This window comes from Volvox carteri, assembly GCF_000143455.1.
Source record: "Volvox carteri f. nagariensis unplaced genomic scaffold VOLCAscaffold_17, whole genome shotgun sequence".
Taxonomy (NCBI): Eukaryota; Viridiplantae; Chlorophyta; class Chlorophyceae; order Chlamydomonadales; family Volvocaceae; genus Volvox; species Volvox carteri.
This window is the reverse complement of record NW_003307560.1, coordinates 1,834,390-1,851,313: the sequence shown is the minus strand read 5'-3', so window position 1 is coordinate 1,851,313 and position 16,924 is coordinate 1,834,390. Positions and strand designations below refer to the sequence as shown.

The window sequence follows — 16,924 nt, the reverse complement described above, 5'->3', positions numbered from 1 at the left end:
GAGTGATTTTGCCATACATGACACCACTCTCACATTGTGGCAGGTCGTTCGCGGCTGCGGCGCTGCGTCCAGCGGCGATACATGCCCGAATAGCAGCGCATGCAATTCATAACAGTATATTATATCTTTTGATAGACGTTAACTTTTGCGCCATGTGGCTATGATGGAAAAGCATTACGACGAGCCAGACCGTTCAGGTACGTAGTTGTCGCCGATTCGCTCGCCTGCTGATGCGATCGTCGCGACTCGAAAAGTGTGAATGAGATGTGGATGGCTTTACAACCATTCTTATAAATCACATTTGCTTTCCGATATGGATATTGAATTGGTAATGCGACCGGAAAAATGGGAGTGAAATTGTTGTGGATGCGGCCTTGATGAATGAGGGTCTACGCCGGCGCCTTAGATCTAGCTGGCGCCTTAGAAGCTCACAACGGGCCATCCAACGTAAGTTAAGCAGTTTCGCCACTAATGCCATGCAGGACTTGAGCAGGAGAACTTTTGTCTGATGTATGATGCGGAAGTCCTGGGATCTGGGAAATCCGGATCACGGCAGCCGAAAGGTGCAGCTGAGGAACCCGCACTTCGATCTGCCTGTCGCATGAAAAAACGGATACGGCATGTATACATTGCATACGCTTTGTGTCAGCAGCTTGTTGGCTGATGCCTGCCGCGAACAACAGTAAAGGCGCAGCTCTCTCAGGGTCTATTTTCTATGCGGGTCTTTTCTCCAAAAGCTAACTGTTTTATGGTTTTCTTGCCACCTGTCAAGGATGCTCTTTGGGGCCATGTTGACCACGACAAAATATACATGCATTACGTGACTGCCGGATCTACGGTGTACGCTGCGAGTTACGTGTGTGACAGAGGGAAGGGCGACTTTGCACAAAAGCAGGCTGCAAATTGCTGTTAGCAAACTCTTCTCCAGCTAGTGCGGCATTTTTTGTGGCTTTTAGGCGATCAGGTCTTGTCTTTGGGCCTTCGGCTCGTATGGGCAGTCCTACAGGTATGGGGTTACACACCCCGAACCATGTTGTAACACACACAAACACACAAATCGCAGCAGAACCTAAGCAGTGCGTGGCGGGGCCAAAAGCAGCAACATAAACAAGAATAACAAACCAGTAGAACAAAGACAGCTTTATTAGCGATGGCGATGAGAGCTGCAGCTAGTTCAGCGCGCGCCAAAGCTCAAACAACAACGACGAAAAGTCAGACCACCTGGGGCCCTAGCTGCAAAACAGAACATGTCATAATATTTAGAGTTCAGGTTACGAATTGAATATTGTCGGTTTGCAGTTCAGTCCCACTTTTGGAAAGTTGACGACTCCGTCCGAGCTTTAGAGTGCTTGTGCAATTGTAGACCCAAGGGTCGGCGTACAGGGTGTTGGCAGGTCATCAGCAATTTCTGGGCCGTGAATCCCTAGGTACGCTAGCCATTTTTGGCTGTGCAAAGAAAGCTACTCCACAAAGAAAGGAAATATTTTTTAAAAGCCGTTACGTAAAGATCGATGTCATCCCGCAAAGCAAATAAGGATTTCTTTTTCGCTCATGTTGTCACAGTTATTTACACAGAAAATATCTTTTTATCAAGGAATTTTGAGCCTTCCATCAGCTGAAGTTGGGCTTGGCAGGACTTGTATTCATCCAGCTCGGAGCCTGCGAGGCTGGCTTTTAAACGATTCGCCCGCCCCGTCACTGCTGCCCTGGCTTGCGATTGGTTTCTACGAAAAGCCTTTTTTAATCCGTTGTTCGCGTTGTGAACCGTTTGCATAAATGCGGTTCTGGAACTTCATTTTTGCCTCACGCGCACCTTCTGGCCGCCAGGAATCCGTAACAATAGCTTCCCGCACCTTTGAAGGAAACAGCGCACCTTCGCCAAGCTCGTCTGGCGCTTCTTGTCCTTCATCATCAGCATCATCATTATCAGGACAGGCAACAGCAACAGCAACAGCAACAGCAACAGCAACAGCAGCAGCGCCACCACCATCGTCATTACCACAGCCAACATCACCAAGTGCATCTCAGCCTCAAACCTCGCAATTCCAACAACGCCAAATTTCACGACCATTTTTTCCATTAGCACCCACCCGCCTGTCCTTCGACTCCTGGCTCCGACATCAGCTATTCACATCTGACATCCTCTTCCTAGCAGTAGATCTGTTACTAGTAGATCCCCTCTGGATTTCGCAAGCCATGTTGTACTGGACTTGCATCGCCGTCGCGCAAACGCCGCCGCCGCCACCGCCGCCGCCGCCGCTAGCGGCGCCGGCGGCGGCGGCCACCACGGCCACGGCCGCCGCCGCTTCCAGCAGCTACTGCCCCGCAAACGAACTGAGCCAGATGCTACTGCTCCAGAACTCCCAAACCAACTTACAAGCGCCGCCTTTCCTCCCGATCCAGCCGGCCTTTCCCCCCGGCGGCGCTCCCAGCTCGGTCCGGTCTTCCTTGGCCGGATTTCCATGCGGCGAAGGCCAGCTTCACCAGCTGCTCTACACGCTGCGTACGGCAGCTGCCTTCAACCCCGCGCTGCGGGCTCGTCTTTGCGGCCTGAGCAATGCCTGCCTCCTCGTGATTCAGGTGACGGCCCTGGCCGCGGCGCTGGCGGCGCCGCCGCTGTACTTGAGGCTGCGCCACGGGCTGTTTGTGGCCATTGCGGCGTTGGGAGGGCTGAGCGTGTCATCGAGTTGGGCGCTGAACAGCTTGGGCCTGGGCACGGGAGGGGCCATGGGCTTGAACGCCGCGCCGCCGCGCCGCCGTCTGGCGGCTGCGCTGTTCGGCTGGAAGGCCGTTCTGGTGCTGCGGGTGCGGGTGCGGGTGTGTTTGGGGGCGTGGGGGCCCACGTGTGTGTGTGTACGTGTACGTGTGTGTACGTGTGGGAGTGGAGGTGGGCGGGCAATGTAGCCGCAATGGCCCTTCTGAGGCCCCCCCGGGAGGTCGTACTGCTCGGCCCACTGCCGTATATATTGTCATCATGGGCCAAATATCTAAACTTGGTGCACACGCGACACCCTGAACACCAACATAACACATGCGTGTGTGTGTGTGTGTGTGTGTTTTACCCCTTCGCCCCCGCTTAACCCCCTACCCTTTGAACCCTCCCCTCCCCGGCGGATCTCTCGCAGCTACCCTCGTCGCTGCTGCTGCTCCTTGGTCCGCTCCTCTGGCTGTGCTACATGATGAGGAGGACGTCGGTGGTGACCGAGGGGGAAACACCGCGAACACAGCTTAAGGTTGGCGCCGGCGCCGACTTTGACGACTCGCCGGCGCCGACGCTCCATACCTTCACCGGCCTGTCCGTACTGCTTTGGCTGCTCATGGCCGTACTGCCGTACCCAGTGGCGCGCCTCTGGGAGCATGCTTGGTTGTGGCCATCGTACCGTGCCTACCTGCGCAGATGCCGCGATGGTACTGTAGCCCGCGCCGTCAGTCTGTACGACGCCAGCGGCGGCGACGGCGGTAGCGGCGGCGATGACGGCAGTAGCGCCGTCATCCTCGAGTCGCCGCCGTCGGCTGCCATAGCCAGGAGCAGCAGCGGCGGTGGGGCCCAGGTAACTGTGAGTGCCGGTACGATAGAGGGGCTTGCTGGCGGTGGCGTCGATGGTGGACGTGTGGGATGGCGTTTGTACGGCGCTAGAGACATGCCCCCGGCGGCGGCGCCGCCGCCGGAAGTCACACGCATCTCAACTACAAGCCCGGCGCCCACGCGTCTTCGGGCCCATCGGCTGGACTTCGGACCCGCTCTGTATGGGATGGATAACTGGCCGCCGGCCACAGCCGCCGCCGCCACCACAGGGCCATCAGGCGCAGGCATGCAGCCGCGGCTACCGCCGGGGCGCCCTCTCGTGTCGTACAAGCCCAGCTACGGCTCAGGGGGCCAGACGCACGTCGTGAGCGTCAAGGTGCCGTACCTGGCAGGGACGACGTTTGCAGATGCCGCGTCTAGGGCGGTGACGGCGGCGAACGCCGCCGTTGACGCTGTCAATGATACTGCCGCCGCCGCCGCCGCCGCCACTGCCACTGCCGCTGCGCCGCGGCTGCGGTTGCGTTTGTCGTCCCTCATCTGTGTGGAGGGTTGCGTGCAGCTGCTGATGGTGCTGCACACCGCGGGGCCGATACCGGGCGGCAACCACCACAACCACCACAACCACCACGGTCAGTTGAGGCAAAGCAGCACGGAGGACCGCAGCCGTATCCAGCTGCACCACGTCAGGATGCCGGCAGAAGCTCTAGAGGCGGCAGCGGCGACGGCGACGGCGACGGCGACGGCGACGGCGACGGCGACGGCGACGGCGACGGCGACGGCGACGGCGACGGCGACGGCGACGGCGGCGATGGGAGCGCCTGTGTCGGCGGCTGTAGCAGCGACTGCGGCACCGTTCTCGGCGGCGACGGCGGTCCCTGGCATCAGCGCAGTGCTTACAGACCTGATGTTAGAGATAAGCAGCGGCGGCGGCGGCGGTGGGCAGCGGGCAAGTGCAGTACGCATGTGCGGCGGCGGCGGCGGCGCCGCCGACGATGACGCGTCTGGCACCGCGTTGATTTGGCCGCCAGTGCTTCGGCGGCGGGAGAGCTCAGATTCACAGGCGCGGACGGTGCCGCCGCCGCCGCCGCCGCCGTCGCCACCAACGACGAGGAGGGCGATGAGACGGGTGGGCGATATCCGTGCGAGCGGTCATCCTGACAATGATATGCGTTACAAAGAACTGCTTGCCTTGCTAGTTCTGCTGCCTGCCCGGGCTCTTCGCGGCCGTACATCCGTACGCTGTGTTGTATCCGGACCCATGGGTCGTTGCGGCCAGCGGCAGCAGGTGCTCCTGGACGCGGAGCTGCCGGTAGAAGAGCTGGGAGCGGCCGGCTGGCGGCGGCGGCAGTGCAGCGGAGGGGGAGGAAGAGGGGAAGGGGGGGAAGGAGATGGCGCTGTTGGTACTGATGTTGGTACGGATGTTGGGCGAGGCGGCCGCGAGGCGCGGGGGAGGAGAGGGCGAGAGGAGGACATGGTGGGATCTGGCGGCGGCGGCGGTGTCGGCAGCGGCGGCGGCGTCAGTGACAACGATGATGACGATATCACCGGGGGGGCGGCGGCGGAGTACCTGGCTGTGCGGTGAGTCGGACAGCGCGGGATGTGAGCCGAGGCCTCTCAGCTCTCTTTTGAAGAAGTTGAAGTTGAAGCCGAAGCCGAAGATGACGATGAAGGTGGTGGCTGATGTTAACGAGAGCAACAACAGCACTCCAGGGAACTCCCACTCTTAGGGGCGAAGAACTCTCTTTTGAGACGTTGCCTGTGCGCCTTAGGCGCTTACCTGTTTTACCGGCTAATTCATTAATATGTAAATCGGTTAAATGTTATATTTATGTTGTATATTATTTATATTTTTTATTTTTAAACATTAGTTCACTTCGTGCGAATCGTGCGATTACGGCGTTTTTGCTTGTGGTGGATTTGAACAGCGCTGAATTGGACAACCGCACTACATAACGGTAGCAACGGTAGCAACGGCAGCAAATAGGAGATCTAATTTATCTCTACCATGGTATCACGCTCCGCCTACACGTCCATCACCAACGCCCCGGTCACAGGATTTCACCTGAGCGCTGGCGACGGCGGGCAGCACAGCTGCTGCAATCTTCCACCGTGCTTTCCGTACACATTTTACCGTCTTTGGCCGCTCATACGATGTGCCCGTCGTCACGCTTCTCTGGTGCCGCCGCCGCCGCAGCCGTCGCCGAGCCGTCCGTCGACGCCGCGGCTCCGTACGTCGCGCTCGCTGACGCCGACCCCTATTCCGATGCGAATGCGAATGCGAATGCTCGCGCGGGTGTCGACGCGCCCATCGCAACGCTGCCGCTGCTCGTCCTTCCGAGCGACGCTGCACATGAGGTACGACAGTTGTACGAGACGCTCCTAGATGACGGCGGAGCTACGGTTTGCTACCTGGATCGATTGCTGCAACTGTCTACCGCTATGCGCCGTACGAAAGCCGTACGGCGGCGCTCGGCAAGCCCAGTCGACACGCGCGCGGTGAGCCCAGCAAGCGCGACAGCAGTGGCCGCCTTCGCACGGGCGGTAGGAAGCAGCGGCTGCCATAGCTTGGCGTACGACATGGGTGTTGTACTGCATGTACGGCGCCATTACGGAACCGAGGTGGGTGATCGCGGTGTTGGAAGTGTGGGTGACGGCGGCGGTGGCGGTAATGGTGCTGGCCGCGGCTTCGGCGGCGGCGACGGCACGGCGACCGATCTCACGACAGAGAAACGGCAACAGCAACAACAGTCGATTGATGACAAGGCGGCAGCGGAAGATGACCCATGGGTCGTCATTGATGCGCTGCTCCAGTTTTTGGGGTCGCGCCAGATGACGGCATGCATACGAGAGTTGCACCTTGGGTTGGACGAGCCGCGGCGCGGCGCAGCTGATACAGTCGCTGCGATGACACCGCCAAGCGGTCACTTGGCGTTGAGCGGCCCCACCGCCACAGCAACCGCCACCGCCGCCCCCGCCACCGGCGGCGGCAGCTGCACCTCCGCTAACCTGGGAAGGTGTTCGTCCGCGGTCTTGAAGGAGACCTCGAAGGCGGCGACAGTGGCGGCGAGGTCGTCCGGACCTGTCGGTGCCCTCATGCAACCCCCCCATGCCGACTCTGCGGGCGCTACCTCGCACACAAGCAAGGACGGCGGTAGCGGCAGCAGCAGCAGTAGCAGTCACAAAACCAGCAGCGGCAGTAGCAGGATAAACACCACCGTCCTCCTGAGGAGAAAGACGGAGCTAGGGAGCGGTGGCGGCAGTAGTAGCGGCGGCAACATCTACAGCGGCAGCGGCAGTAGTGGCGACACGCATCCACAACCTTCACCGTTACCGTCACCGTCATCGCCATCATCAGACCCGCCGTCCTCCTCCCCGCTCGGGCTGACCTCCGCTTCTGTCATCACCAGTCCAGCGGGTAGGGGTCGCTGGCGCTGGCGCTGGCGCTCCTCGTCAGCTCCTCCCGTGGTGCAGAGCGCCCGACAGTGGCCGCATGCCCTGGCCCCCGCCCGCCTACTCACGTCGTCATACATGCACTGGTGGTCTTCATCACCTTCTCCATCACCATCATCATCATCTCCATCATCACCACCAACATCATCATCTCCATCATCACGTCCTCCACCTCCACCTCCACCTCCACCCCTTCCCCTGCTGGTGGGTTTCTCCCCCCCGGCTCGCGAGCTGGCCTACCAGGAGTTCAAGGCGGCGCGGTGTGGTCACCTGGACATGATGGGGCTGCTGCTGGCAGTGGCGCTCCGAATAGCCACCACGGTGAAGACGTACAACACGATGGTGCAGGCCGCGGCCGCGGCGGCGGCGGCGGCGGCGGCGGCTGCTAGCAGCAGCGGCGGCCGCGGCGGCGGCTATGGCGACGGCGGCTGTAGCAGGGGAGTCACCGCGGAGGGTTCGCTGTCAGATGCGGCCCCGGTGCAGCAGCAGCAGCAGCAGCAGTGGTGGTGGTGGCGGCGTCCAAGCAGTGGAGTCGTCAGCGGCTATGGCGGCGGGGGCGGGTGGGATTGCGGCGGCGGCGGGCCAGCGCCCAGCGTCGATGCCCTGCAGCTGCAGCTGGTGTCTCAAATTGTTTACCTGATCTCCAGTTTGATACCGCTACTGGTACTGGCGTTCACCACCACATATAACGCAAGGTACGGCATAGTACAGCAGGATTTGAAGCAGGGTGGGATTGCGCACCGGAGGAATAAGGCCTTTGGCGTTCGGACCCGTTCGGACCCGCTTGTCGTACTTGTTGCGTTACGTTCGTATCGTCTTGTTAACTCTCGTTGTGCGCTTCTCACTCGTCCCATTCCCTAGGGGTGATGGGGGCTACAATACGGCAATACACAGTAGTTACAGACGACTGTTATTTGATGTGCGGCTGCTGAATGTGTACGGCGGCAGACGCCCCCTCATACACCACACGTACTTTCCCCTCTTCCCCCCCCCCCGGGCGACCTGCAGGCGCCGCAACAGCTTGCTGCTACTGCGCGCCTACCTAGATGCCGGGGCCATGCTGCTCATCCTGATGCCGTACTGGCCCCGCCGTACTGGACCGCTACTGCCGGTGCCCGACGCGTGGATGGAGGCGTGTCGGATGTACGGCATACACTGGCTGCACCATAGCCTCTGGGAGCCCGCCGCACAGCAGGTACGCGGGCGAATGGTTGGGTGGGTTAGCCCGGGTTGTATGTGTACTTCAACCCGTACAACTTGAGAGTTAATGTGGACAGGTATCGGATGATAGGGGTTGGGGGTAACGTCAAAACCTCTTTCGTGTAGGTGTGTAGGTGTGTATGTCTGTCGGTCTCTGGTGTCTCTTGTCTATATCTAGTACTTGGTATAGATATAACATATATGTCTATATCTACATGTTCTCTGATGTAGGAAGGGGATGGGAGTTGCGTACGACAGCAGTTAGCTAACCGTTGAAGAGGTCATCCGAAGCCGCAGACGGTCCCGTACCGCCTCTCACGTCGACGTTTGACCCGACTCCACCTGTCCAACAAAATGTCAATAGCAACATCATTAACATCACCTAACATCAACATCAACATCAACATCAACATGAACATCAACATCAACAACATCATCGTGACATCCGCCACAACCATCACAACTACCCATCAACTAACCCCGATCGAGTAACGCCCTTCCGCCCAGCTCTGCCCTGCCCCCGGTACTTCTCCACACACACTCTTTTGTAAATGCGGTGACTCCCCCCTCCCCCTCCCGCTCCCCCTCCCGCTTTGTTCATTGCGTCATCATTCCCTCATCCGGTACGACACTTCGCTTGGTTTTTCCTTTCTTAAGCGTTTCCTTTTCCTTAATTTTCCCTTTTCAGTCAAAATTTCAAATCAGCCAGCCAGCTACTACTATTCCTCAGCAGCATTTGCATGTCTCCTTGTCCTGTATCGCACCCGCCTCACCTCTTTGCTGCCCTTTTGTTTTTGCATGTGCCTTTTGCCACTACTTCTGCGGCCTGGCCAGGTGAGTCCAAAGGGTGGTTCGAGCTTCTTTGGTATATCGCGTTGGCGTCGGTAGGCTAGCCGGAATAGTTTAGTCGGGTCGGTCGGGTCGGTCGTGCGTTCTAGTTTTTTTGGGGGGTTGGGAGGAGCACTTGCATACCGACAGCCTTTCAGTATCAGCAATTCAGCCTTCTCTCCTGGCCAGCAACTTTACGCCACTTTTACGACAGCACTATTTTACTCGCCGCCTTCACTACTACTTTTTTACACCTACTACTTTACGGATTGGCTATACTATTCAGCTTTTTATTTCTGGCGGCTTAGGTAGGTAGGATTTCCGACATCAACGTCACTTCGTCATCCCGAGGTCACAGTCGTCACAGTCGCCACGGACGCCTTTCGGTCAGTTTTTACGTTTGCTACTCTCTTGCCCTGGCAGCAGCTTCAATCGCGTGTGGTTCGTCTTTCCCCTCCCGCTCCCTCCCCGCCCTTCCCCCCCCACACACACACGCACGGGGCCCGCCCGCTGGTGGTCCACCGCACCACACCGCTCGTTTCGGCAGCTGTCTCCCAATTTGGAGGTGCAGCGCGTGCTGGTGAGCCTCTTGCCCATGTTCTTGCTGTCCAGAAGCTGCTACTGCGGCCGCTGGGGCAGTGCACTGGTGTTCGCTGCCGCTACTGCAACATCCTGCATGGCTATCGCTGCAATCAGCGACCTCTGCACTCGCCGGCGATTCTTACGACAACACCATCAACAACATGAACAACAACAGCTACAGCAGCAGGGTGCGAAGACGGAGAAGGGTCATCCCGAAGCGCCACTGCCTGTCCGCTGAGCAATTAAGAGCCGCCCGCCCGAGGAACAGAAAGAGGGTGGTCAACCTTGCCAATGGGCGATGCAAAGATGTATCTGCGGAAACGGACGGATCTGCGTATTGAGGTGCTGTCAAGGGCTCCTCGGAATGCCATTTGATTGTTACGGCTGCTTTGGACACCTGTATGATGTGTGAAACAGGGGGGTGTATCTTCGCCCGTGGCAGCTACCCTGCGAAACCCTGCCTTCCCCGGTATTTCGGGGCACCCTCATCCAGTAACCCTAGTCAATTTCTCAGAGGATCGCTTAGGTTCCGCACCCACCACCAGCGTCCAACGGAATCTGCCGGGTCGACAGCTGCCCAACTCCGTTCCTGGTCGGCTCTCATGTCAACTTAATTCCAGAACACCACCGTCCATCTACTAGGAGCGCATTGCCTTCCATCATCGGAAGGACTTTGACCCTAACGGGTATCGATCCCGGGATCTCCCGGGAGCACTGGTCGCGCCTTACCAATAGTGCCAAACCCTGTATGTTGTTGTTGTGGTGGTGGTGATGGTGGTGATAGTGGTGGCGGATGAGGTGAGGTGAGGTGGTGGCGGCGAAGGTTGGTGGAGATGCGTTTCTTCCCAGCTTGGTTTTTCCGACGAAGCTTCCTGGGCCGGCAGTTCGGTAAATTTCGTTTTCAAACCGAAAATGACGATGGAAAACGGTTTGCAAAGGGTACAGTACTGGTTTGTAAATGTAAAAGGGGTACTGGTGGTGGTGGCGGTAGTGGTGGCGGTACGGCACATTGGGAAGGGTCTGAAGGAAGCGCAGGTCGTAGGGGATCCCCCTTGCGACCGGAAGGAGGGGGGAAGAGGAGCAGTCGCCAAGTGACCGTACATGCATAGCTGCAGTGCCGTCCTCGCAGCTATCTCCGACCCCGAGCTCGCCTAACATGCATTAAGTGTTGACCCAATTGCCAACACCGAGTATGCTTTAGCAGTTTCCTTGGAATTTCCAGCTCTTCGCAGGGCATCTGGTCCACGTGACCGTGGGTGGAGATGGGAGCTAGGAGAGGTCGGCAGCAAACGGCGTTCCCACCCGCCGGCGCCCGAACGTTACCGGGTCTTGATCGCAAAGCCCTTTACTCCTTTCGCTGTCGTCATTCTTGTGCTGTTTGCTCGGTTAGCAATAGTACCTCTTATGCTTGAGCACAGCGAACCCCGGGCCATTGATAGTCAAATTTAAGAATGGGCCTTCTGTCATATCAAAGGGCGCACACAATACGCATAAAATCACACAGTACAGGCAGCGCAATAGCACCGTGCGTTGCTATCTTCACCATTGTGGTTGCTGATCGGCGTTGCAAGGAGGGCTGACGTCATACCTCTCGGGCCAGCTGGCACCTCAACATCAGTGATGATGACTGACGCTTCAAGGAAAAAAAACGAAGCATCAGCAAAAAATCTTCCACGACCGGTTTCATGCCATGCCATGCCATGCCATGCGGTAGATACACAACTCCTTTCGGGGCATCCATTCTTCGCCGCTACTCTTAGTTTCAGCTTTTACGTGTGGCCAATTCGGCCCGGGAAGGAAAGACAAGTGCCAGCACACAGGCCCCACCGCGCCGCATACACATACCCCGCCCCCCCTCGTCGATATCCCGGTAAACTCGCGCCGCAGAGCCTGCACAGTCTGTGGACTTGTGGGCTCTTGTCGACAGGAGGCCCTGACGTCCAAGAGTGGCAGCATCCCCCTGCTGGCTTGACGGCGGCGGCCTAAGTCCCAGCCTCCTCCCCTCTCTTGCATCTTCCCCTCTCTACACCTTCTCCTCGCGCTTATCGGCAGCAACCTGATCGGCACCGCCACCTCGGGCCGCCACCTCGGCTCTGTGCTGTCGTTTCAGTCTGCTGTCGCACCAAGCAGCGTCATGATGGGGGACACAGCGGATGGCAGCGGCGGCGATTGCGGCGGTGTCTGCAGTATTACGGTGTCCGGGTCTTTTTGAAGTCCGTGTTCGATTCTTCGGGCGCTGAGACAGTCCAGACAGCCCCCAGACCGCCCACAGGCGACCACGGCCGCCGGGCTGCCTTCTTGCCCTCCCTGCAGTTGTGTGTTGCTAGTACCTGCTGCTATTGTTGCTACTGCTGACCATTACCATTATCACTAGGGTTGCATAGATTATTAGAATGGCAGGCGTTCTCTACTAATTCTAATATTATTTCTAATTAGAACGTTAGAAATAATATTAGAAGACCTGGGGTAACTTCTCAGGGAGGGGGACTTTTCACTTCGGAGTTTCACCATGGTTACGGCAGATGCTAACCCAGGTGCTTTTAACGGTTTTTACGGGGCTACGACACCCGTAAGCAGGACTTCTCAGCCAAACCCCCGGTCGAAGTGACCTCTGGGTCACTAATTTCGCCTTTAAACTGTCTTAGACTGTCTTAAACTGTCTCTGCGTACGCCTTCCCAACATCTTTGGTACCTGAACCAAGAGTCCAGTCCTAATTGTCTGCAAAGCAACACCCAACACACAGTCCAGACATGCCAAACCTGTCGCCCCAAAACTTCTAGCAAAATCCTCATCAACTCATGCAAATTGCCCCAAGGCTTCCACGGCCCTTTCCTTCACTCCCCCTGCACGTCCAGCCCCTCCAGCAGCTTCTTAAGATGGTTGGGAGCTGTTGCAGACGGATTTTTGGCACCCAGCACCTCGCCGCAAATGGAGCACTTCAGCTTCACGACTCCTTCTGTCAAGATCACGGTGAAAAACGACCACCAGGAAGCACTGCCTCTCGCTTTTGCACTCTTCAGGGCTTCCGCGTAGGCTGGAGCGTCTAGCTCCTTGTTGCCATAAGTGTATGTTGCTTTAGGAGTCTTCGAAACTGGTGGTTTTGATGGCCCAGCATCAGCATCAGCCATTTTTCCTAGAAAAATGTGCCGTTGCAGGCTGCGGAGGCGGTCTGAATAGCCATTCTAATGGGTGTACGACATTAGAACGTTCTAATCTGTTCTCAAGGGGTCTTCTAACTTTCTCATTAGAATTCTAATTAGTTTAATTCTAATATTATTTCTAACTTCTAATGCGCCTGCAACCCTAATTATCACGGTATCCCCTCATACTGCGCCCGCTCCGCCCCTCTGTGACGCCTCTCCCCTAGGGCCCTTCCTTCATGCAACAGCTTTGAGCACCGCTCGATTGGCGCTCGATTGGCGCTGATGCTGATGCTGCTGCTGCTGATGATGATGCTCGATTGCTGTTGCATGTCTGTCGTTACTCTTGTATAGCTGTCGGTGTTGTTACTGTGTTGTCGCCCCTGTCGCTGCCGCTGTTGCTGTTGTTGTTGTTGTTGTTGCTGTTGCTGTTGTTGTTGGTTCAGCCACAGCTACCTCCTCCGTCACCAGCAAAACCATGCCGTCCATGTCGCACACCGCCCGCCACAAGAACTTGCAAACCGCCTCCTCGTCCTCGAAAGGCTGTGGCTGCTGCAGGTCGCTGTCCAGGTTGTACCTGTACGGCACGCATTGTACTTACGTACTGTCCATGCCAGTACACTTTCACCACCCACCCCAGGCAGGGGAAAGAAAGAAAAAAAGGAAACACAAACGCCGGGTGAGCCGGAAGAGCGGGGCATGCTCCCGCCCACCTGCCCTCCCAGATACCCAGCGCGGGAGGGTCCCGTTTCGCCCCTTTCCAAGTAACCCTCCGCCCCTCCCTGCCAACACGCACTCAGTCACGCACTCACTCTCACGCGACGCACACACACACGCGCACGCGACTCCTTCGTGCACGTGACTCCTCTCGCAATCCTTGCACTCCCCCGTCCTCCCCCAAACACATAACAATGCGTATTCGCCGTACAGATTATATTGGTTACCCTTACCCCCCGAATAATAATAATAATAATAATTAATGTTAATCCCCTCCCTCACTCCCGGCGGGTTCACCACCACCACCAGCTGCAGCAGCAGCAATAGCAGTAGCAGTTGCAGCAGTAACAGAGTTGCAGCAGTAGCAGTAGCAGTTGCAGCAGCACCCAGCAGACTGCTCCACTCACCTAAGACACAGCGCAGGTGGCTGGCGACCTGCCACCCGCCCCCCCCCGCTGCCTGCCTCCCTCTGCCCCGGACCCACACCCACACCCCACACCTGCACCCACATCCCCCCCCGTACCAAGTGCCACCGAAGCGCCGTATGCCAAGCCAGTGCCGGCCCCCAGACCCCAGCGCCTCCCACAGCCGACTCCAGGGGGCCCAGGAAGGGCGCCGGGATATGTTGACCACAAGCCCCCACAGGTTCGCCCCGTTAGCGGATAACACAGAGCTCAGCCGGCCAGGACCAGACTGTGCGGGGGAAAGGGGGTCGCTGCCAGATGCCGGAAGCGACGGCGCCGCCACCTGCGCCGGTGCTGCAGTTTCCGCTGTCGAGCCTCCACCTCCACCACTGATCGCTGGCTCCGGCTCGGTGCTTCTGGGTGGATATAGTGGCGTTAAGGAGTTGCTGGACTGGAGGGTTCTGCTTCCGGATGCATTTGGCATCGGCAGAAGAGATGGTGGCGATGAAAGGCGTGGGGAGCCTTTGGAAGGCGTGGATGGCCGCCGCAGGGGAAGCCATTTCAGAACCTGGGTTGGGGTGCATGTAAGTGGAAGTGTGGGATGGGACGTTAGTTGTGCGGTTGGCCGTTAGCGGTTGGCTCACGCCAGGTAAGCCTCTGGCGTCTGAAGATGGTGGACCACCTGTCCTAGGAAATTGCAGAGGGATTTTGCAAAATGGGATCGGCACATCTACGTGGTGAACTTGCAGATCGCGCTGAGCGCTGGTCAAGTTTCGCAAAAGCCCCTTCAGGGCCTCATCTCATCAAATGGGTTTTGACGGTGAGCGACGCCGTACCGGTTGCAGGTCGAAGCCGGTGTCACCTTGTTGTGTCGCTGCAGAGCCACTTCGAGAACGTTGACATCGTAATTGCCGAGGATGGGCGTCCTTCAAAAACATGACCGATCACGCAGGCAGATGTTGAAGCGCCTCATGTCAGTAAGGAATTCACCGCGTAACAGCTTGGAAAACGGGTATTGTGGAAAGCATTGTCGTACGCTGCACCTTGCAGCGTGCACGGCAGTTAGCTGGAAAGCATAATCCTGTATTCAGCTGTCCTGATACCAATCGAGGCGCTTCGCATTCTATGCATAATACAACGCCACCAACGGTACCTGTGCGGGCTTAGGCCAAACAGATTTTGGGGCGTCAAGGAGTTAGCGATGCAGTCGAGGTCCGATGCTAGGAAAACTTCGCGCTGCAACAAATTGTTCAGAGTGTGCTTGAGGCACATTTGAAGCTTCTGCTTCTCCTGCAAGATGTATAGGGCCCCTGGATGTTAAGCAGCTAATGAAAAGTCATCGTCACGAAACTGGAAGAGATGTGTGCAGCCTTACATGATAGCGTGGATGTTCCATATGTGATAAATAGGTGAAACTGCATTATTGATCCCTCAACGTTTTGCACAGTTGCCCTGCCTCCCATAGTTCTGCATGCCAGCGACATGACAGTTGACGTACGGCGTACGGTGGCGCGAACAACCCTACTTTCAGGCGAGCAAATGCATTGTAGAAGCTGCTTGAGCATACAGCCCTGAGCTAAATGCATCTTCCATTGCATCGCGCGTGACCTCTTCATGTTCTCTCGCTGCTTTCCGTCACGAATAGAGAAGGAAAACGACGAAAGCAAGCGCTTAGGGGTCAGCGTTGGTGCAATGGTGCTGGCAGCTTCAACGAATGCCCCACAGGATCCAAACATTGCCACTCGCGACCATTGCATTTTCGCGTTCGCGGTGCTCCATTCGCACTTGACGGGCAATCCCAGCCCAATCCCGAACTTCCCGGATAGCCGCTGTGCACTTTTTGTTACCTGGAACACGCTCTCCGGCGGCGGGCACTGGAAACTACGAGGCTGCATTGGTACGCTGGAGCCAAAGCAGCTGCACCGGGCGCTGCACGACTACGCGCTTAACAGTAGCCTCAGAGACCATCGCTTCTCGCCCATCAGGTTCAAAGAACTTCCTTCCTTGCAGTGCAAGGTACGGGTTATCTCCCTGGAACCCGCTAACCTTGGTCTGCCGATGCACACCTCGCCTCATCATTCCGGCTTAAAAACAATGTGTCGTCTTTTCCCCTCTGCATAAAGGTCCAAGCCCATCCTCCGGTTCCCTCCCTCGCCCACTTTGAATCGTTTGGAGCGCCCTTCTCTTACATCATAGCTGTGGGGGCCCCTCCTCCTGGCCCCTCGTCTCGCCGTAGGAGTCCTGCAGCGCCCTCGCGACCCCGTACCTGCGCCTCCCCCGTCCCCTCCTCCCACGCTCCCCACTCCCCCTCGTCTAGCGCCTCCTTTTCCTCTCCCAGCCTTCCTCCTCTCCTCTCCCGTTTCCGTCCTCCTTTGATGGCTTGATGGCCCCCAGGTCTCCCTCCTGGCGCGCTTCGAAAAGGGCTCCGGCTGGCAGGACTGGACAGTAGGCGTTCACGGCATAATTATCCACTTCACCGACCCCGACCCAGATGCACGCGGCGCCCGCCGTACCGCCACCTTCCTGCCCGACGTGGCTCCGGAGCAAGGCTGGAACCAGCAGCAGGCTGTAGATGCACTCATCCGGAAGGCCGGCTACAACGGCCCCATAGGACCCAGCTTGCGGGATGCGATCTCTCTGGATCGCTACCAATCTACGATTGCTTCGATAACGTACGATGAGTTTATAGCGGTGCTACAGCAGAAGCAGAAGCAGCAGCAGCTGGAGGCTGCGGAGGAGGAGCAAATAGAGGCATCGTCACCCTCGTCGCGCGATGTGCGGTTGCGGGTGGCAGCATGAGACGATTCCGGCAGCACGCCATTGTCCGCAGGCGGTTAGGGGGCGGTTGTACGGCACCCTGGGGACTGTACTGTACTGCACTGTACTGCACCAACTGGTCCAGGAGTAATTTTCGGAAATTCGGGACTGGGTTGAGGGGGAAAGAGCTCTCATAAGGGAAAGGGACAGCGAAAAAAGACGTGTGAGGAAATGATGGCTTAGATTTGGGAGGAGATGGGGACCCGAGCAGCAGTCGCTCGGTCTGGCAGAAGCCCCTTTTGTGTCGCACAATAAACAA

The 16,924-nt window shown here is 57.7% G+C and overlaps 1 protein-coding gene across 1 annotated transcript; it reads left to right on the top strand.

Annotated features, from left to right (window-relative positions):
• Nucleotides 1–15,540: 15,540 nt before the first annotated feature.
• VOLCADRAFT_60008 (uncharacterized protein) lies at nt 15,541–16,647 on the top strand (the record flags this gene model as incomplete). The annotated part of the gene is made up of 2 exons (XM_002950187.1): nt 15,541–15,864; nt 16,243–16,647. 2 exons carry the CDS (start codon nt 15,541–15,543, stop codon nt 16,645–16,647), a joined length of 729 nt encoding a protein of 242 aa, XP_002950233.1.
• Nucleotides 16,648–16,924: the final 277 nt, after the last annotated feature.